The sequence below is a fragment of the Drosophila subpulchrella genome, chromosome 2L, assembly GCF_014743375.2.
Source record: "Drosophila subpulchrella strain 33 F10 #4 breed RU33 chromosome 2L, RU_Dsub_v1.1 Primary Assembly, whole genome shotgun sequence".
NCBI lineage: Eukaryota > Metazoa > Arthropoda > Insecta > Diptera > Drosophilidae > Drosophila > Drosophila subpulchrella.
Genome location: NC_050610.1, coordinates 9,423,945 through 9,443,918, shown reverse-complemented (window position 1 = coordinate 9,443,918; position 19,974 = coordinate 9,423,945). Strand labels below are relative to the sequence as shown.

The following is a 19,974-nucleotide window of genomic DNA, read 5'->3' as shown; positions in this document are numbered from 1 at the left end:
GCTGAGTTCAAACATTTAAATGTGATGTATGCGAAACCCAATATGCATATTAGCTTTTAAGTCCGGCTTCATTAATCAATGACAACATTCGGCATCCCCTTGGCAACAACAAATAAATCTGCATTAAAACACCCAATTCTTTTAAAAAAGTTATCTAATTTACGTTTTATTATGACAATTTGTATGCATGTGTTCGTTTGATGTACATCTTCGCTTTAATAATTTCAATGTCTCCATTCACGTTGGTATTTAAAGTATAATTCAATTGATTTAATATTAAAACAAGTTATTGCATTGAAATTCAATCAATTCGCAGAAATATTGAACTTAAGCAACATAGTCTCACATTTGAATACAACTAAAACTATTCAAAATAAAGTTTCTCTCATGCCTTTTTATATACGACGCTTCTCTCGGTTTTGGAAGATGGAAATAGCAGCCAAAGGCCTTACAATTTACGCTTACTGTGGGTGTTATTGGACAGAGGACGAAAAAAAAAAACCAATCAGGTAATTTAGTTTGTTTTTAATGGGAGCGAGCGAGCGTGTGGGAAGTATTATGAAGTATTTGTTATTGTTGATTGGATCGCGGGTGATCTCCTAGGCTGCTTAGAACAGCAGCGTGCCCATGCCTCCCATCTCGGACTGCTCCTTAACGAAAATCTCAAAGTACTGGTAGATGATGGTCACCGCCAGCAGGATACCCGTTCCGGAGCCGATGGCGCCCAGGAAGTCGGCCATCACCGACAACGCTCCAATGCAGAGACCGCCGAAGGCAGCCGCCGTCGGGATGTAGCGGTTCAGCTCGTGGATCATCGAGTTCTCGCGATGGCCGCGCATAACCATGTGCTGCTCCTTCAGCTGCTTGGCAACCTGCGGGGAGAAAGAGTAATTGGTAAGTCATGGTTTGAAAAATAAACTTTGTGTGGTTCAAGCAGTGCTTACATCCTTGGCTGAGCTGCCGGACACATCGATCCAGGTCTTGGAGAAGAACGCGCAGGAGCCCAACATGAAGACGATGTAGAGCAAGGCGTGGATGGGGTCGGTCAGGATGTGGCCCACGCTCTCCGGGGGCGAAAGGTAGTAGCACAGACCTCCAATGGGGTAGGAGCGGGCCGGGCCGCCGCCTCCAACATCAGCCCACACGCCCAGAAGGTTAATGAAGAAGTTGCCCTGGAACTTGACGGCCAGCATCTGGGAGATGACGTACAAGTTGGACACGAGAGCAGACTGCAGGATGATGGGAATGTTGGAGGTGTAGAACAGCTTGATGGGGTAGCTGCTGTACTGGCCGCGGTAACGGGCACTCTTGATGGGAAGATCCACGCGGAAGCCTTGGAAGTATATGACCACAGCGAACACCAGCACGGTGGCCAGCAGGTTCATCAGATTGGGAAGGTTCTGGCGGTAGAAGGCCTCGCGCAGGGCGCGCACCTTATCGTTCCTGGTGGCCATCAGGTGGAACAGGGCAATCACGGCGCCCTCGAACTCGGTACCACGTCCCGTCGTCACGGTGGTGGGGCTGAACGCCTTCCACACGATCGTTTCGCAAATGTTGGTGGCAATGAAGAGGGAAATACCAGATCCCAGTCCGTAGCCCTTCTGCAGGAGCTCATCGAGCAGCAGCACAATCAGACCAGCGGCGAACAGCTGGATGATGATCAGCAGGCAGACACCGGCTCCAATCTCGGACGGATCGCCGTACATGCCGGTCATCACATAGACGATGGCCTGGCCGATGGTGATCACCATGCCGAAGAGCTTCTGGGCGCCGTTGAACAGAGCACGGTCCTTGGGCGTATCGCCGACTTCAATGATCTTCGCTCCGGCCAGCAGCTGCATGATCAGGCCCGAGGTCACGATGGGCGAGATACCCAGCTCCATGAGCGTACCACGGTTGGAGGCCAGGATCACACGGATCCAGTAGAAGGGATCCGCAGAGTCCGAGCTCATGATGCCGAAGAGCGGGATCTGGCAACAGACCAGGAAAATGAACAGCGTGATGGCGGTCCATAGCACTTTCTCCCTGAATTGGATCTGTAAGGGAAAAGAGTAAACAGTACAGTGTGAGTCATGTTGAAAGTATTTCTTTCTTTGTAGTAAATTTATTTTCTCAGTGGGTTACAGGGTGTAAACATGGTATTTAAGGGAATGCAGGTAGTTAAAAGATAAAAAAAAAATAAATATTTATTTTAAATTAAATTAAATTCTTAATGTTAGTTTAAATGGCACCTTGTTTTTTTTTTTAATTTTTAAAAATAATGAGAAACCCCCTTAATGGTCTTTTTTATATATTTTAAAGATTTTATTTTATTATTATTTCCCCAACATTTCTTTTATAATTATGATTTTTAAATTAAGCGGCTTAAACTCAAGCCTCTTTTACCCTTGAAAGTAAACTAGGTAAATAAAACTGCCGCTATGTTGACCTACATGTACATACGCTTTCCCATGTGTATACGGCGAACACTGTACGTGTGTGAATTGTTTAAACAAAATCAAGTTAGCTACGAATAATACGCAGACGTCATCGCTGTCAACTGAGAGCAACAAAAACAAACGAAGCTGACGTCGACAGTGATTCGGGTGTGCTCTTCGGAGCAGCCGAAGTTTGACATTTCCACGTAGCGTTTGGTTGTCAAAAAGTGTGTAGGAGAGGTGTGCGTGTGTGTGCATAAAATAGGAGTATGGCAACAAGTAGCCAGGTGATAAGAAAAGTAGCAGAAGCAATGAGGTGGAAATTGGGCGACTTATGAATGAAATCGTTAGGGAAACTCATAAAAAACAATAAAATAATTAAAACTAATTTATTTTAGAGCTAAAAAATCATAATATTTGTGTGGAAAATGAAGAATTTACATTATAAATTATCAAAAAATGTGAATACTAAAAGAAAATTTGCATGGCAATGTACTATAAGAGGTATTTCATCAGATTTCAGCTATAGTTTAGTTAATTTCAGGGTGGTTTGGTGGCTGCTCGTCTGCTACGAAATGAAGAGCAAACTGTTTGCGTGGCGATGTTCGCTTTTTGACAAGTGAAAGCAACCACAAAACGCGTGCGCTGGCAACACTGGTCAAAGTTGAGAGATTAGCCTCGGTAAAGTACAAGTAAAACGAAGAAAAACCGCTCAATTTCACTGAACTTTAAACATTTCATGGAACACCACACTTAAGAAACATTCTAGACAGCTTTAACCTTTGAATTAATGCTTGTTATACACACCTTGCGCTCGGGTTTTGCGATTTCCGGCAGTATACTGCAGAAGGGTTTGATTACTTCCAGGAACTTGACTGCAAATAGTGAATGGAAACAGTTGCATTAGACACGCGATCCAGAGACTCGTTTTAATTATCCATTTTGCAATTGCAGTTTTTTTTCGGTTTTCGGGTACGCCGAATCTTTTTTGTATACGTAAGCAACGAGCGACGGGGGTGCGAGAGAGAGAGCGGCATCGCAAGGGCGGCACTTTCACACAATTACCGCTGCACTCCGGAACCGCAGAGATTTGCGGACGTTCTACTTACTTCCCATTTTGCCGGACTTGTGCTAGCGCTCGCCTGGGAACTGAGTGGGTGGCTTGGTTATTGCACTTTCTATACAAAAGTTAGAAAGTCTCACTTCGACGGCGCAGCGAACGCTTCAAATTTCAAAAACCGAATGGTCGAAAATACGAGGCGAGCAGACGACGTTGACGTGTCAATTTAGAGGTGGGGAGACCGCGATTACCATAATTTGGGGAATATCGATGTTCTATCGAGTCGACGTCGCTCTCTTGTTGACAGCCGTAACGTAAAACGGACCATCTGTCAGCGTAACTATCGGACTAGCTCTGTTAAATTATAACATTTCATGTTAAATGGTCTCATATAAAATTCTTATTCACATGAGTTTTGGTATTTTTGATTTGAGAACCAATTTGCTCTGATTTTATGAAAATTTTTTTAATTTGGTTGCCTTTATACAGGTTTCTCTGATACAGGAACTTGCTTTTAGGGGAAATTTGGTTGAAAGACATTTCTGTGGCACTTCAAATTTCTTTTTAATGAATATGTTTTGTTGAATTAAAGAAATATTCTTTGCTACTATTTCCTATTATATATTACATCATAAGAAAACAAGTTAGAAAAAAGGTTAACGTGAAAAATGTACTATAATAATCATAAAATTCCATACAAATTTGTTATAACTCTAAGCTCGCTAACCAATAGGCACAGTATCAATAAAAAATAGCTTTTAATAAGACTTTTACCGTATATCAGCTTTATATTTATGATTTTTGGAATATTCACTGTTAAGGGAAAAACTAGAGAACTTAATTTTTAAAAAATAACTTATTAAGCCTAGTACTCAGATCGGCTAAGAGTTTCACTAGTCGAAAAGTCTTATTCTTTGTAGTGTGACCGAAGTTTTTAAAGTTGGACCTTGAGAAAGTGGGAGCGGGATTGGGAACGGCGTTGTTTCGCTGATGCTGCAGGAAGTCGCCCAGCATCCTGGCAATGGCTGGCTATGGCTTCTCCAACTGTTCCTTAGTGGGCGCCCTATTTTCCTCCTTCCTATAGAAGATGGTGTTGGTGGTGGTGTCCGGAGTCCTAATGGAGAGGTATTACTGGTGGTTCTGCCAAAAAGATACTTCTATTAGTACAACGCAACCAAAATCTTTTGCCAAATCTTACTTTCTTTGCGAGGACACGCCCTTATTTTACAATGTTTAATGAATAACCTAACTAGAGATTCGAATAATTAAAAATAGTTTTTTAAACTGGAAAAGCCCGCTTTGACAGTGACTAATAAGCCCAGACGATACACACACGACACAGCCGAGCTCCCCTGCCAGACACTTTGACGATAGTGCCATCGCTAGTTTGACAGCTCTAGAACTCTCCAACTTGACAACAATACAAACAAACACACACAGTGCAGTTCAGATTCAGGCAGCAAACGTAATAAAATGTGGGAATTTTTCCCTTATAGTATTGAGATCTCGAAGCAAACACAGACGCGCGACGAGCGTGAAAAACTAGCTGGCAACAACGGTGCCCAAATGCGAAGAAAAGCCAGCGAACGCCAATCGGAATCGGAATCGAGGCGCTGCAAGTGAAGTGAATAATAAATTCACTGGGCCGTTGTCATTTTCGGGCCAATAATGTCTGCGTCTGTGGTTTGCGTTGACTTGAGTTCGGAATCCGATGAAGAGGTAATTTCCCGATTTCCCAGCGGCCACCCCCCGCGTGTGCTTGTGTGTGTAAAAAAGTACAGTTGGATTTAAATAGGCTCGCTGGCTGAGTGTGTGTGCGTGTTTCGTTTCACATAGTGTGGAATTAATTTTTTTTCGCGCTGCTTTTATTGAGAGCGAGGGACACGAACATGCAGAGCCCCACACGCACACAGATGCAAAATCGGGGCAGTGCTGCCAGATCTTGTCGATTGGAGACTTGGCGACTTGCAATTGCAGTGGCGAATATTGGACTTTAATTGCGCTAGGCGTGGAAAAGAGCGAGTGGGTGAGAGACAATGAGAGAGCGGGCGCTGTGGTCTCCCCTTCTGGAGAGAGTGTGACTAAGACGCAATTCGCCAGGTAAAAAACGGGGGGTTGTCTCCACTGATAGGGTTTCAAATCGAATCTACTCTCCAATGCGCGCGCTCGCCACTCTCCAAAATCGCTCGCACTCACACACACGCAGTGGCGGCCGCTGCTGATTTGGTTTGTTTTTATTTTGATTCTCAAATTTAAAATGCAACCGAACCAACAGGTCGCCTGCAGTTTTGTGTTAATGTAGATCAGGGGAAATTTTTAAACAGGCCTTTTTTACATTTTTGAGATCTTTGTTTTTTTAGGAAGAAAGTTTAATGGTAGGTAGGATAGGTAGGGACAGTTTTTGAATGATCTTTCTGAGTGTTTTGTTTTTATTGGGAATTTAATTTTTTATAAAATAAGTAATTACAAAAATAGTAGTTATATTTTATATTGAATCTAGAATATAGAAACTAGGCCTATTTCCCTACAAGTGTCAACAAAATGTATACATATATTCCCAAAAGAAAATAGTATTTTTTAAAGGTATCTAAAAATCTTAAAACAAAACTTAACTTGATCCTTTTAATTGTTTCCGAACTGTTTTAAAAAGTGTTATTTTTTGAACTCCCCTTCAAACGTTAAATGTCATTTCTTAGATCTTAACTTTGTTTATATTCAAAATAACACGGCCAAAGTACGTAATAATCTTTTTTAATTTAATCATTGAATAAGAATTTTCTAAGATCTTTAATTTCTTACGCAGTCGAATAATGGAGCCAAACGAAGACGACTCGAGGATCCCCTGCGACAACTGGCTTCATGCGGCCCCAGACAAATTTTGCCCGCCAAACTTATGAACATACCAAAGGCATCCCTGGGATCCGTGGTGACAGTACCTGGAGTGGGAGCAGGACCTGCAAGGGTATTTCCAATGCCAGCGGATCCCCTCCGATCCATGCACATCCCCAGTGGCATCACAGTTACCAAACACCAGAAGAGCATCCTCACCACAAATGGAAATCTGACCATTTCCCTGGCAGAGCCCAACAACAATAACAAAAACAGCAATAATAATAATAATAATAACAACACCAACAGCTACAACAACAATGTGAAGCAGGTGAAGATGGGCACCGTCCAGAAAGTGGCCTGGTCGGTGAGCAGCAAAGCGCCCAGTCCCAATGCCCTGATAACCCCAGTGCCCAGTCACCAGGTGAGGGTGACGCCTGGCAACCAAATACGGGTGACAGCCGGAGCCAAAGTCATCCAGTCGCCCATCCGAGTGTTGCCGATGACACGCCCGCCGTTTGTAATAGGTCAGCCCCAGCGACAGCAACAGCTGCAGCCGCCGCCCCCGCAGCAGAAGCCAATAATTGTAGGTGTAACCAAGCCAAAAGCTCCAATGGGACAAATGTTGCACCAACAACAGCAGCAGCAGAAGACGCTACAAGGGCAAGTGCAACAGAGGATTATTGCAGGACAGCAGCAACAGAGGCCTTCGCTGGGTCAACTGCAGCAACAGCAAGTGCAACAGCAGCAGCCACCTAGATCCTTGGCTACTCCGATGCAACAGCAACCGAAACCACTTCAATCACAGCCAAAGCCGCTGGCGAAACCGCTCCAACAGCCAGTGCCACAGAAATTAACGGTCGTGGGACAGCTACAACAGCAACCAAAGGCCATGGTGGGACAACAGCTGCAGCAGCCACCGAAGGCCATCGTGGGACAACAGCTGCAGCAGACACCGAAGGCCATCGTGGGACAACAGCTACAGCAGCAACCAAAGGCCACCATGGGACAACAGCTACAGCAGCAACCAAAGGCCAGCGTGGGACAACAGCTGCAGCAGCCACCGAAGGCCATCGTGGGACAACAGCTACAGCAGCAACCAAAGGCCATTGTGGGACAACAGTTACTGCAGCAACCAAAGGCCATCATGGGACAACAGCTACAGCAGCAACCAAAGGCCATTGTGGGACAACAGCTACTGCAGCAACCAAAGGCGATCGTGGGACAACCTGTACAGCAGCAACCAAAGGCCATCGTGGGACAACAGCTACAGAAAGCGCCCCCGTCGCAGATACTGCCACAAAAGATAACCACAGTACAACTTCCACAACAGAAGACTTCCCTTGGGTCAGTCCCTCAAAAGCAAAAGCCACAAAAGACGCCCGTGGGTCAACTTCAACTGCAACAACAGCAAATAGCCTTCCTGCAACTGCAACAGCAACGAATATCCATAGGACAACTGCAACAGCAACAGGGAGCCATGATGGGTCAGTTCCAACAGCAACAGGTGCCACAGAAGTCGATCCTGGGACTAATACAGCAGCAACAAAAGGTTCTTTTTGGTCAGCCGCAGGTTCCGAAGGCACCGATGGGTCTGATGCGGCCTCAGCTTCAGCCACAGCTCCTGCAACAAAATCCTTTGACGACGACCCCACGCCAGCAGTCACCAAAGGCACAGATGGCCCAACAACTAATGAATTCTGTGATAAGCCAACAAGGTCCAGCTCAGCAACCGTCGTTGCCCGTGGTCAACCAAATCACACACAAATCAATGACGATTCAGAAGCTACCCATGTTGCAGAGGGCGCCCACGGTGACGAAGGTACCTCCCAAGCAGATATTCCCCCAGCAGTTATTCCCCCGGCAGATATTCCCTCAGCAGACGCCACCACCCGCTCATCTATTGCAAAAGCAACCACCGCCACATGCGCCAATGCAAACTCCTCCCTTTGCACACCGACCAGCGATGACTCGACCTGCGACAGTGGCCAAGATCACGCCGGTGCCTCCCAACAGCAGAGCAGTCTTTCAGGTGAAAGCTCAGTCTGCTGGCGTAGTCAACGCCGCAGCCGCCATCATGAGTGCTGCTCGTACTTTGCCCTTCAGAAGCTCATCCCACAAGCCAGCCACTCTGCCACTACATCCCACGCATCTCCAGGGATTCACAACCAGTGCCACTCCCCCGCAGCGTCTTCTGGCCACTCCGCCGCATTGTGCGGCCGCCCTGAATGAGCCGCTGCTGCTCAACCTACCGCCCACCACCAGCATTACGCCACAACTAACGCCCACGACAACTCCACCGCCAGCTGGAACTCCGGCGGCAGTGCAGCAACACCAGCTAGCCAAGGCGGCAGCCTTCAAATTGAACTCCCTGCCCGGGGCGAGCATTTCTCCAGTGACCAAGACTCCAGCTAGCACCCCCAAACGCATCCAGCCCATCACAGTGCTCAAGAAATCCGACGAGGAATGGCGGAGGTATATTCTCGAGCAACAGCAGCAGCAGCAAAAGCAGCGCGGTCAATTGCAGCCCACCTCGACGCCAACAATTGTGCTCGTGGAGTCCCCGCCCACTACGCCGCCCACGGACAAACCGGAAACGGAGCGCAGTACAAATGCCAAGGAGAAAACCCCGACGATCAAGACGATTACATTAGATAAGAAATCCAATAACCTGAAAAGACCTGCTTCGGTAACTCCTTCCATGAGGCAGTGTGTAAATGTTATTCCAGAAATAGTGGATTTAGATGAATTACCCGAGTCCCCGCCAGAAAAGCGAAGGAGGGAGGAGTCTTTTCCAATGAAGACAGTCCAGGAAGCTGCGCCGCCAGCTTTAGCCCCCTTTACAACAGAGTATGCGGCTCTTATTAAGTTGTGTCGCGAGGTGGACCCATCGGAAGACATGGAGCGCCTGGCTAATGGAAAATTGACAAGGTATTACTATAGTGCGCCCGACAGCTTCGTGATGTCGCGTGGCTTTCGGCATTTGCTCGAAATGACCATGGCACGGATCCGAAGCCAGCCGGACGTGGTGTACGTACACCTCAAGAACGTGGTGGATGAGCTGATGGCGCAAATGGTTGTTAATGAAGTTCCGAGAGGAAAGGCAGTACCGTCCGCATGGGAATCCCCACATTCAAGATCATTCATGCCGAAGGAGCAGCAGCCATGGGGAAGAGAGCGGCAACAGGAGCAGACTCCGGTGTGGGTAGACGATCAGGAGGAGCTGGAAGAGGAACCCGATTCGCCCACTACCGACAAACGTTTGAATGAACGCATCCGACAGTTGAATCGCACGCTGTACACAATCACCAAGCGGATAAAGATGCTGGAGGACGCCGATGTGGACTTGAACGACGACGACTCCAGCTATCTTCAGGTGGAGCGTTTCAAGAAGCGCGCCTGCCAAATATACGAGAAAATCTGTGATCTAGCCGGCGAGAGCAAAAGAGCCAGTCGCAAGCTGAAGCCGCCCATCCAATTCAAGGATACGGCCTACCCGCACTTCAATCGCACGCTGTCGGCCTTTGTCAACAGGATGCGAGAGTTTCCCGATTACCATGACGTGCTCCAGATTCTGGAACACTGCAATAAGGAGAAGCAACTCGGACTGGCCAACTTCGAGATGAAGAGAATAGGTAAGGCATCACTTTTAACTAGCAAGAAGAATATTTAGTAAACATATGTACTTTTTCAGCCTACGATGCCTTTGCGAAGGTTGGCAAACTGCTGCAATCGCGTCGGAAGACTGATCTTTACGAAACCGTAACCCACTTCACGGCAAATGTCAAGGATCCGGCATCCAGCGATCCCGTGCTGCTCGCGAAGTTGAAGGAGAACAACAAAAAACACAAGAAAATAAGTGATGTTCTGGAAAAGTGAGCACTAGTCAAGAATTTCAGATCTGCTCTGTTTAATAGGCTTTAATCCTTTTTTAAAAGATTTTTAATAATCAAAAATGGTTGAAATTCAATCTTGCTTTAGTATAAAGGATAGAATTTTATTATTTAAATTTGTTAGATTTTTGCTAAGGGGTCTACATTTGACGAACATCGAGAACAGAGCAGTGCTGAATTCAATATAATTGTCCAATCTAATATTTTGCAATTATTTTAGGTATGCCCGCGAGCAGGATCTCAATGCGGAGGAGCGTCAGGAGGCGCGGCTGAAGGAGAAAAAACTGAAGCAAGAAAAGGCAGAGAAGGAGGCCGCCAAGCTGGCTGCTTTGGCGGTAGACGACGACCAGCCCTGCACAAGTGCCCAGGCAGCAGCTAAATCCGCCGCCATCGCCGCCTTGATGAAAAGTTCATCAGCTCGTGGAAACGGAAACGAAACAAAACGTTCCATTAATCTGAAGCTCCTAAAACTCGACGACGAGGATGAGGACTCGGAGGAGGAAGATGACGATTCGGAGGACGAGGATGATGTGGACAAGTTTGTGGACAACTTCAAGACCAACGGCGAAGTGAGTGATGCCGACTCCGAGGCGGAAGAAGAAACATCACCAAAGAAAGATCCGTTGGCGCCCGCCGAGGAGGAGGATGTGATAGATATAACGAGAGCCGAGACTGGCAGTAAGATTGACGTAGCCCCGCCCAACGGCAAGCTGAAGATTATGTCAGTCTCTAGTCTGAACGCCAACTTCGTCCGCGTGCAAAATCCGCACACAAACCCCAATCCCTTGCCGAGTGCCAAGCCTGTAATCGCAGACCAGATTGTCATTTCGGATGAGGAGTCATAGAAAGAGTCGTACACGCAGCCCTGGCTGCACTCCTAGTTAAGTTTATTTATTCAGTATGTTCCAATTTATTCCTGATTAGGTTCGGTTTGCTAAATGTATCCTTGTTTACACTCTTTAACCGCAAATAACCCCATGTTGTAGGATGATCGTGTTTACTTATCAATATGCATTGGGCCTAAAAGTATTTCTTCATCAAATTCATTCAACATTTTGACCGAATTGAATCTTAATAACTTAAATATGGCTATTCAAAAGCTTTCCTGTATATCAAGATTCACAGATTTCTAGAATCTTTAAAACTTATTCGATTAGTTTCGAAGAAAGAATATTTGCTCAGTTGTGTTTTTAAAAGAGAATACTAGAACGCTTTCGAAATAAAACTTGTGTTTATGCAAATTTAAGCGATCAAGATTCAAAAGGATCTTTAATTGTCACATATTAGAAATTAAGCACATCATTTTGCAGCCCTGACAAATTTTTAGAAATGAATTTACAAACAAATTTGCCGGATTTATTTCCTTATTGGGTTCAAAGTATTAATATTTATTGGCTTGTTCTAACATTACTGTTACCCCACACAAAAAGATTCTAAAATATATTTGTCACTTACTAGAAATTAAGCAGAATCAATTTTAGAAATAATTGTACAAACAAAATTGCTTGGTTTATTCCCTTATTGCGTTCACAAATTATCATTGCTTACGTTGTTTAAACATTACTGTTGCCCCTAACATTTTTCGGTAATCGAATCATCCATACAAACCCCGCCACGCTAATTTATTACAAAGTCCGTACCCTCCGGGTGCAAGCCACAAAAATACGCTCTAGTGTACATATGGAATACTACTAGTCTAAGTTAGTTGTACAAAATAAACAGAATGGTGAGAAAAGATAACTGAAATCGTGGATGCGTATAGTTTATTCAATTCGGATGTTCCGCAGGAACTTGGATATGTCCGATTCGTCGATGGCCGTCTCTTCGATAATATCGAAGTGGTCGTACTTTTGAAAGATCTTAAAGCTGGACTTGAATCCGCTCCTTTTTAGCACGTCTGAAAAGCGGCGACTCTGCTCGATGAACGTGGTACTGTCGTGCTCAGCGGCCACCACGTAGATCTTGGTGGAGCTCCAAATGGACACATCGGTGTACTCCCACAGCATGGGCGACACGGCCTCCACATTCCGCTGGTTGAGTCCCAGAATATTGTTCGGATTCACCGATTCGATGGTGTACAGCTCCCGCAGATCGTAAACGCCGCAGAGGAAGACCAAGGCCCAGACCATCTTGCTCCTCTGCGGGTTGATCATGTCTTGGTGCTTCAGGATCTGGGCCAGCAAGTGGGCACCGGCCGAATGACCGGCAAAGGTGATCTCCAGCACATTGGTCATTTCGGCGTAGTCAAAGATCCAGTTGAGGAAGTCGGTGAACTGCTTTATCAGCGTCTCCAGGCTGACGGATGGGCACAGGTTGTAGTCCATGACGGCCACGCGGTAGCCACGCCGCACCAGAGGACCCACGATGGAGCAGGACGTGCTCAAGTCCAATTCCTGCCAGTAGCCGCCGTGGACGAAGACGAAGAGCGGCGCCTGATTGGGCGTCTTTTCGTTGTAGAACACATCCACCAGCCGACGACCTCCTCCATAGCGCATGTGGTCCACACTGATGCCTTGCTTCGTGGTTAAGTCCCTTTCATCTGTAATATTACCCTTAAATATTGATCTTTCAAGAGGATCCCCCCATGCTTACGTTGCTTGGTTAGCCGGATAAAGTGCTCCAGAACGGCAACATTCGGCTCCGGTTGGTCTTGAAACCGTGTGGTATGATAGCTCGGGAAGTATTCGATGTCAAGGTTTTTGCTCTTCGGATTGTACATTGCTGATAAGAAATATATAAAACACTGGGTCTACACTTCTGAGATTAGAAAGGCAAAGTATTTTGTATTCAAACTAGGCTGCAACTTTTTGCTTGTGGAACTGCGTTCTGCGGTCAAATGTAATGCAATATTAAAGCTCAATTGTTGGAACTAGTCAAACCGGATTGCCACAGAAAAATCGTTAGCTTTTAACGTATAATACAGCTTTCAAACAAACATCTGCGAATGGAATTGATCTGTGCAGCACTGAAAACCGGGAGTGATAATCTTTTTGAATTTTAATCGTCCAAAATCACAGTGTTAACACTGAATATAAAACCATATATTTTTGTATTAAATAAATGTATTCTATTGTATAGACCATTATTAATTACTATTGTACAAATGGTATATATTATTCTATTTTTTCTAGATACATTATCAGGCAAGAAATATTAACAGAATTATTAAAGTAACACCATGAATTCGATTGAATACCAAAAAATTTTCTAGCACCTATTTGAATTTAATTTATACACGATTGTTATGCTGCAGTTGCAAGTCATATTGCTTTTTTGTAAACAAACGGTTTAAAAAAATAGATTTTTTGAACACTTGGACCAATTTAATAATTACTTTAAATCTGGGGTGCTCAGATCTACCCTATGGCAGTGCTCTTACAAGCACAATTAAACTAAAATCACTCGCACTCGTGTAACGACAAACACACTTATGTTAAAGACAAAAATAAATTACATTTTGGATTAGCGACGATAAAAATTCTATGACCTACATAGGGCTTGAACTTTCCTGCTTTAAATTGTTGGGGAGCGTTCGAAAATAGAAACGGGTTTTTTTTCATTATAAAAAAGTTGACTTGGATAAGCAGAATTTTGTCCTAAAGTTAAACCTATTCAATTTAAAATTTAGGAATCGTAGCATATATTATGTTTTAAAACGAAAACAAAATTTTCAGCTAGTTAAAAATAGTTTTTAAATTATTATTAATATTAAAACCTAAAATTATTAATATATATTGCCAGTATGGTTTTAAATGTTTAGAAATTACCCTTTTTAACATTCTCGAATACATTGTATGGAATACCCATAATTAAGTAATGGCGATATTATCGCGTTATTGGTACTATCGATAGGCAGCTCAAATTTGACAACTCGACGGCGTTATAGGCTAGGTGGCGCCACAGGCTAGGTGTGTTAGTGAAAAAGCATATTTGCTTGAAGCATATCTCCTCCCTCTCGCACCCCCTTAAGCTGAGTAACGGGTATCTAATAGTCGAGGCCATCGTCTATAACATTTTCCCATGTTAATTTTAATAACAATTTTCTCAATGTAGCCTGTTCATTTATTGGGCCAATTTAAAGGGTTGCATAATAGCTGTAATTTAAAACATATCACCTAAATTGGTTAAGCGCAACTCAAAATATAATTGAAAACACATCTTAAAAAAAATTATCCTTAAACTTTTTTTGACTTCTTTTTTGTGATCCAGGGGTCAATTTCTACCCAATTATCTATCTTTGTAGTTTCCAAGAACACAGCGTTTAAATGTACGTTTTTTGCTGTTTGTGGGCGTTAGATTGGGAATGCCAAATTTTTTAAGGTCGATCGATAGGTATGAACGAGAACAATACTTTTCAGTTAACATTTTTTTCTTTGTGGGGTCGGAAACGCTTTTTTCTAGCTGTTATATACTTTTCCCGAATACAATATACCCTTTTACTCTACGAGTAACGGTCACACGCACTCGTGTAACGACAAACACAAAATACTGTATATGTATTTCGCAGTACCCGCATTCTTTCATTCCTCTACATCACCCGATCCTTGCGCTCCTCCAAGGAGCATATCGGCGTTCTCCATGTCCATATTCTTGAAATAGACTAAAAAAGCACGGCGCTAGTGCTGAATCGTACTAGAAACAGGGTTGCATAAAACTGGCTAGAAATACGGCTCCATTTGCTAAAACAATCGAAATCGTCTTCGAGTTACCAATACAAGTGGATCAATTTAAAATATTTGTATTTCTGATTTCTGATTCTAATAATGGATTCCATAAAATGAAAAAAATAAGGACATTTCATTGGAGATCAGCTCATCAGGCTCTGGCTCCCTTTTTGCAAGCAGATCTTTTGTGGAAATGGGGAAATCCCTGAAGGAATTTGGGGGACACAAATTAAGCCCTGTCCCAAGCCGGCCGAAAGTTTGTTGCAATTGGAGTCGATAATGGGAGGGACTCTATCGATAGGTAAGGTCGATATTTGCAGCAGCGGGATGAATCTGGCGGGCGATCTGGCCATTTGAGGATTAATCCTCTGGGATTACCTTAAATGGCACTCATGTATCCAATGACCCAATTTTGAGAGAGACCCTAACCTGATATGGTGGGGGGAGGAACGATGATCAGCAGATGTGAGGATAGTCGCAGCCATATTGTCCAACCAGGCAGATGCAGCTAGAAGTGATACTATACATTTTTTTGTGCTTAAAATTAAATAGTGAATGATGTTAAATTTATATAGTAGTTCGGTATTTAATATTAATTATTGATAAAGGCAGACGGGGTCCCAACACAAAGGACCCCGGAATATTTATTTGGGAGTTCACTGATGTCTGCGCGACTTCGCCATACCCACCAGCCCGACTTGGCTGCCCAGCAACCGGTGTCCGTTCGACAAGTACCAAAGACCATCCAGAAAAGCCTTTCGCAGTCGACGCCGACGACATCAAACATTTTCCGGTGAGTCCGTTCCGGTGTACCGCGTCCACCTCATCTCGGGGGCTTCCAGTCGTCGCATCGCGGCGTTGAGAAGTACCGCCATTTTGTCGGGCGGCCGAACCTCCGACTGCCCTTGCACACTCACAATAAATATGGATTCTTTTATTTTTAAAAACAAACACATTTCTTTGGAAATTGCATCAAGCTCGGGCTCTTTATTTAAAAATACCTCGATTTTGGAGATCGTAAAATCTCTGAAGGATCTTTGTGAGACCGGAGCCGGATATTCTGGCCCTGTCCCGAAGCGGCCGAGGGATGAAGAATACATTATACCTATGTATGTGTTTATTTATTATTATTTATTATTTTATATTTTAAAACATGTACATATGTATGTGATTGCTTTGCAGGCGCAGACACCTGAAAAAAAGGCAAAGCGGCGGTTGGCCTTTGATGAGCTCGGCATTTACCGTCCGCCAAAGTTCCAAAGTGAGTAGCCGTGATTCCAATTATGCTTATCCCCTACTTAATCTATACTTTATAGAACCACAGTTGGTAGCCCGGACGTCGATCTCCAGCACTAGCGCGTGCTCACCCAGCAGCAGCAGCCGGAATCCGGACGTGGACGACAACCTGGACCTCTCAAGGACGATGGTCATGGACGAAGACGCGGAGGTCATTTACCTCTTGCCTTCCCTGAGCCCCAACTCAGGTAAGTCTAAGTCCTTAACAAATTTGTATTCCAGAGGATACGGCTTCACTTTTCTAGTAGAGGACAACTCGGACGAGCCGAGAGCCAGCTCCAGCTCCACCTCCACTGATGACAATGAAGACGACATTTTCAAGCCGAGCGCCTGGTCCAGCTCCACCTCCACTGATGACAATGACGACAACATTTTCGAGCCGAGCGCCTGCTCCAGCTCCACTCTTGTGGATTACGTCCAAGTCGGGAACCTCTCACCTGTGGAGCCCCTCAGTCACCAGCTAGGTATGTCTAAGTTCCTAATAAATTTGTGTTCAAGTCGATAACGTTATCTCTTTTCTAGTTGAGGACAACCTCCCAGGGACCGTAGAACCACAGATGGTGTTGGATAAAGACGCCGAGGTCATGTACCTCTGGACGGAGGTCGAGCCAGGTATGTCTAAATCGTATCATATTTGTAGTCGTCGATAATGTTTTCCCTTTTCCAGACGCAGACTCGGAAAAAAAGTTTCATCACGATTATTGTCTGCTGTGCAAAATGGTATTTAGTACCAGAAAACTTATAAATGCACAACAGATCGGATGACCATCTGGGATATTGACAAAGAGATGAGGGCCAAATTTGGTCTTCAAAATTCGGCAGTTTTCTTCTGCAGGTGGTGCGGAAAAACGGCCACCAACAAAGGCAACCTCACGCGCCACCTTGTCGAGGGTAAAAAAAAGGAGTGTGCAATGTGCAGCAAATTGTTCAAATGCCCTAAGTCTTTTAAAAAAAGTAAGTCTTCATTAACACAGATAACATTTTTAATAATTTAAAAATATGTTTTCAGAATGGAGCTGACGTGGCGGACATGGAGGAGGAGCTCGACGCTCACAGCCATTAGCAGCAAAGGTATGAATTGCTGTTGCTGCTTAAGGTTATCGATAGCGATGTGGGCAATCGGTCAGGTGCTGCCAACTCCTTTTAATATACCTGCGAACATTGCCGGAGACCTGCCAACTCATCTCTGGGGCAGGAAACCATGGTCACCCTAGACTTTTCCTGGTCAACAACCCGGAATTTTTGAACTCGAAATAATGGATTTCCGACTTCATACTTAGTGAAAAGATAGAGATGACCGATCAAAGCAGTCGAAAGTTACGGAGGGGCGTTTTGGCTGCTGCGCTGCAGTTTTTTTTGTCTAAGTTATATACGTTAAATAGACTCAATTTCTTTTTTTTTGTTTTTGAATTAAAATTTGAATTTGAACGTGCAGTTTGTAGTGTTGTGCAACGTTGAGTGGCAAATTCAGTTCAAAAAGTTGATTTGAATAAGCTGAATTTTCGCTTAAGCCTTGTTTTTGAATTTCAAGAACCGTAGCATACCTTTAGGAATATTTACCTATTTAAGAAGGATAAGAAAATTGTCAGCTAAGAATTAAAAATATTTTTTAAAATATTAACAATATCAAAAACTAATAGCATATATTGCCAGTTTTGTGTTAATAGTTTACAGAATACCCTTTTAACTTACTCGAGTACACAGTAGGGAATACCCATAATGAAATTGTGGCGATATCGCGTTATCGGTACTATCGATAGACAGCTCAACTTTGACAACTCGACGGCCAACTCAGCCGAAAATAATTGTGTTTCCTTCAGCTAACTAAAAATAATCAGCAAAATGAGCCGTCAGCAGAATGAAGAGGACACCAACTCGTCGCTGTTCGATGCCCGCAATGAGTACTACATCGGCAACTTCATGGGCTCAATCAACTTTGTGCTGCCCGAGCAAGGGACCGCAGGAGCAGAGTTGTTGTCCTACATGTACCTCTCCTACTTGGCCATCGACTCCGGACGCATAGTGGCCTCGGACATCAAGGAGGGCAGTGCGTCGCCGCTGCAGGCCCTGCGGCTGGTGCACGAAGCCTTCGAGCAACCCTCGCGGACGGAGGAGCTGCTTGAGAAGCTAACGGACAAGGTGGCCGGGGATGAGGACGAGACGAACATCTGGCATATCGCCACCGCCATTGTCTACTGCCACGACGGGCAGTTCGAGAACGCCCTGAAGATCCTGCACGGCTCCACCAATCTGGAGTCTATGGCTCTGTCGGTGCAGTGCCTGCTGCGCCTGCAGCGCGTCGATTTGGCCAAGCAGTTGGTGGCCAAGATGCAGGAGATCAGCGACGACGCCACGCTGACTCAGCTGGCCCAGGCCTGGGTTGCCCTCGCCCAGGGCACAGAGCAGATGCAAGACGCCTTCCACATCTACCAGGAGTTCTGCGAGAAGTTCAAGCCCACTCCGGCCCTGCTCAACGGCCAGGCGGTGGTGCATTTGGGTCTGGAGCGGTACGAGGAGGCCGACTCTGTGCTGCGCGAATCGCTGTTGAAGAAGCACAACGACTACGACACCCTGATCAACCTGATGGTGCTGGCCCACCTCACGGCCAAGCCTGCGGAGTCAGTCACCCGGAATCTGGAGCAATTGCGGCAGTTCTATCCCAAGAGCGACTTTGTCACCGATCTGGACAAGAAGTCGGCCGAGTTCGACCGCCTGTGCCTGCAGTACGACCTTGATGGCGGAGAGAAGCTGCTGGCCGTGTAGACATAAGAAGATATTCCAAATAATCATTTATCAAAACCTTCTGTTTATGTATTAAACTACAATAAAAATTTATTAGAAATGTATGAGGTAGTGGAGAGCACATCAGTAGCTGCAAAGATAGAAAAGATATAAGAGGGATTATTGAAATGATGATTATATTTTATAATACTAGGGTTCTTTAGGTTACTCACTTCTGTTTGAAGCCGTATTTCTTGCGTTCGTAGAACAGATCAGTCTTGGAGCTGCCCAGATTCACGATCTTGGGGCAGCCATCGCGCTATAAAACAAAAATAAAGATTAATACAATGGTTCATCTTGAAATGAAGTAACTTACATCCTTTTCCTGGATGGTGCAGGACTTGCAGTAGTAGGCATCGGACACCCCGGGTCCGCCGCAGATGACGCACCTCCCCTGGTAGGATCCGTAGTTGCACTCGTCGCAGATTCGCACCAGGGTGCAGGGCCTCACGTAGGAGTCGCAGATCACGCACTTTCCGTCGTCTTTCTCGCACAGGCGTCCAATGGCTGCCGCATGGGTAGGGGGAAAGTGTGAAAGTTATAGAATTTACGAGGTATTCGAATGGTTTCCCTTTGAGAACTCACCCACGCCTGGTTGCTTGCGACAGAAAATTAAATCAGGATGATGCTTGGCCATGTTTAAAAGGGTTTTTTATAGATAAACAGAGAGAAGAACAATTGCACGAAAAAATTGCGGCTTTTCTAGTGTGACCTTTTGGCGTTACTTCGAAATGCCACTATCTCTTCCTGTAGAACCCTTAGCCCTTGTGTCACGACCATGAATTTTAAAATCAGAAAGAAGAGATTTGGTAAGGGTTTGTTTAATAACTTGAATCATTTTTATATTTATGTTTTTTAATATGTACTAATAATCTTATATAGTATATTTATTTTAATGTTTATTTTATACATTTTTAATCTTGCAACTATAATTGATAGCAATAATTAAGCACAAAATATTTATAAAAATATTATAAATAAAATACGTAACAAAAGAAAAGTTCTTCACTATAAATTTCTAAAAAAGTTTTTAT

General features: G+C 44.5%; 5 protein-coding genes across 6 annotated transcripts; 2 read left to right on the top strand and 3 right to left on the bottom strand.

Moving 5' to 3' along the window:
- Window positions 1-192: 192 nt before the first annotated feature.
- LOC119547770 (protein transport protein Sec61 subunit alpha) lies at window positions 193-3,707 on the bottom strand. The gene is made up of 4 exons (XM_037854782.1): window positions 3,527-3,707; window positions 3,225-3,292; window positions 945-2,036; window positions 193-872 (listed from the first exon to the last, which is right to left on the bottom strand). The coding sequence occupies exons 1-4, from the start codon at window positions 3,531-3,533 to the stop codon at window positions 609-611; spliced, it is 1,431 nt and encodes a 476-aa protein (XP_037710710.1). The 5' UTR covers window positions 3,534-3,707; the 3' UTR covers window positions 193-608.
- Window positions 3,708-4,908: 1,201 nt separating this feature from the next.
- On the top strand, window positions 4,909-11,939 carry LOC119546152 (daxx-like protein). 2 transcript variants are annotated; one of them, XM_037852262.1, is made up of 5 exons: window positions 4,909-5,196; window positions 6,281-7,303; window positions 7,556-9,941; window positions 10,001-10,181; window positions 10,420-11,939. In XM_037852262.1, exons 1-5 carry the CDS (start codon window positions 5,146-5,148, stop codon window positions 11,042-11,044), a joined length of 4,266 nt encoding a protein of 1,421 aa, XP_037708190.1. In that variant the 5' UTR covers window positions 4,909-5,145; the 3' UTR covers window positions 11,045-11,939. The 2 variants fall into 2 exon arrangements, with proteins under 2 accessions (XP_037708190.1, XP_037708189.1); XM_037852261.1 differs by having other exon boundaries at window positions 6,281-9,941.
- LOC119546154 (kynurenine formamidase) lies at window positions 11,675-13,090 on the bottom strand. The gene is made up of 2 exons (XM_037852263.1): window positions 12,792-13,090; window positions 11,675-12,738 (listed from the first exon to the last, which is right to left on the bottom strand). Exons 1-2 carry the CDS (start codon window positions 12,916-12,918, stop codon window positions 11,963-11,965), a joined length of 903 nt encoding a protein of 300 aa, XP_037708191.1. The 5' UTR covers window positions 12,919-13,090; the 3' UTR covers window positions 11,675-11,962.
- Window positions 13,091-17,916: 4,826 nt separating this feature from the next.
- On the top strand, window positions 17,917-19,005 carry LOC119548462 (coatomer subunit epsilon). The gene has a single exon (XM_037855730.1). It carries the CDS (start codon window positions 18,002-18,004, stop codon window positions 18,920-18,922), a length of 921 nt encoding a protein of 306 aa, XP_037711658.1. The 5' UTR covers window positions 17,917-18,001; the 3' UTR covers window positions 18,923-19,005.
- On the bottom strand, window positions 18,946-19,665 carry LOC119548463 (PHD finger-like domain-containing protein 5A). The gene is made up of 4 exons (XM_037855731.1): window positions 19,526-19,665; window positions 19,257-19,447; window positions 19,114-19,199; window positions 18,946-19,031 (listed from the first exon to the last, which is right to left on the bottom strand). The coding sequence occupies exons 1-4, from the start codon at window positions 19,575-19,577 to the stop codon at window positions 19,025-19,027; spliced, it is 336 nt and encodes a 111-aa protein (XP_037711659.1). The 5' UTR covers window positions 19,578-19,665; the 3' UTR covers window positions 18,946-19,024.
- Between the last annotated feature and the right edge of the window lie 309 nt (window positions 19,666-19,974).

Bases quoted from the DNA above. Each gene is read 5' to 3' on its own strand.
- LOC119547770 (XM_037854782.1), bottom strand. The intron at 2,037-3,224 runs GTGTGTATAACA...TTTCCCTTACAG, and splicing joins TCGCAAAACCCGAGCGCAAG to ATCCAATTCAGGGAGAAAGT. The intron at 873-944 runs GTAAGCACTGCT...TTCTCCCCGCAG, and splicing joins CCGGCAGCTCAGCCAAGGAT to GTTGCCAAGCAGCTGAAGGA.
- LOC119546152 (XM_037852261.1), top strand. From the start codon at position 5,146: ATGTCTGCGTCTGTGGTTTGCGTTGACTTGAGTTCGGAATCCGATGAA. The intron at 5,197-6,280 runs GTAATTTCCCGA...TTTCTTACGCAG, and splicing joins GTTCGGAATCCGATGAAGAG to TCGAATAATGGAGCCAAACG. The intron at 10,182-10,419 runs GTGAGCACTAGT...CAATTATTTTAG, and splicing joins ATAAGTGATGTTCTGGAAAA to GTATGCCCGCGAGCAGGATC.
- LOC119546154 (XM_037852263.1), bottom strand. From the start codon at position 12,918: ATGTACAATCCGAAGAGCAAAAACCTTGACATCGAATACTTCCCGAGC. The intron at 12,739-12,791 runs GTAAGCATGGGG...GTAATATTACAG, and splicing joins TATCCGGCTAACCAAGCAAC to ATGAAAGGGACTTAACCACG.
- LOC119548462 (XM_037855730.1), top strand. From the start codon at position 18,002: ATGAGCCGTCAGCAGAATGAAGAGGACACCAACTCGTCGCTGTTCGAT.
- LOC119548463 (XM_037855731.1), bottom strand. From the start codon at position 19,577: ATGGCCAAGCATCATCCTGATTTAATTTTCTGTCGCAAGCAACCAGGC. The intron at 19,448-19,525 runs GTGAGTTCTCAA...CCCATGCGGCAG, and splicing joins TCGCAAGCAACCAGGCGTGG to CCATTGGACGCCTGTGCGAG. The intron at 19,200-19,256 runs GTAAGTTACTTC...TTTGTTTTATAG, and splicing joins GCACCATCCAGGAAAAGGAT to CGCGATGGCTGCCCCAAGAT.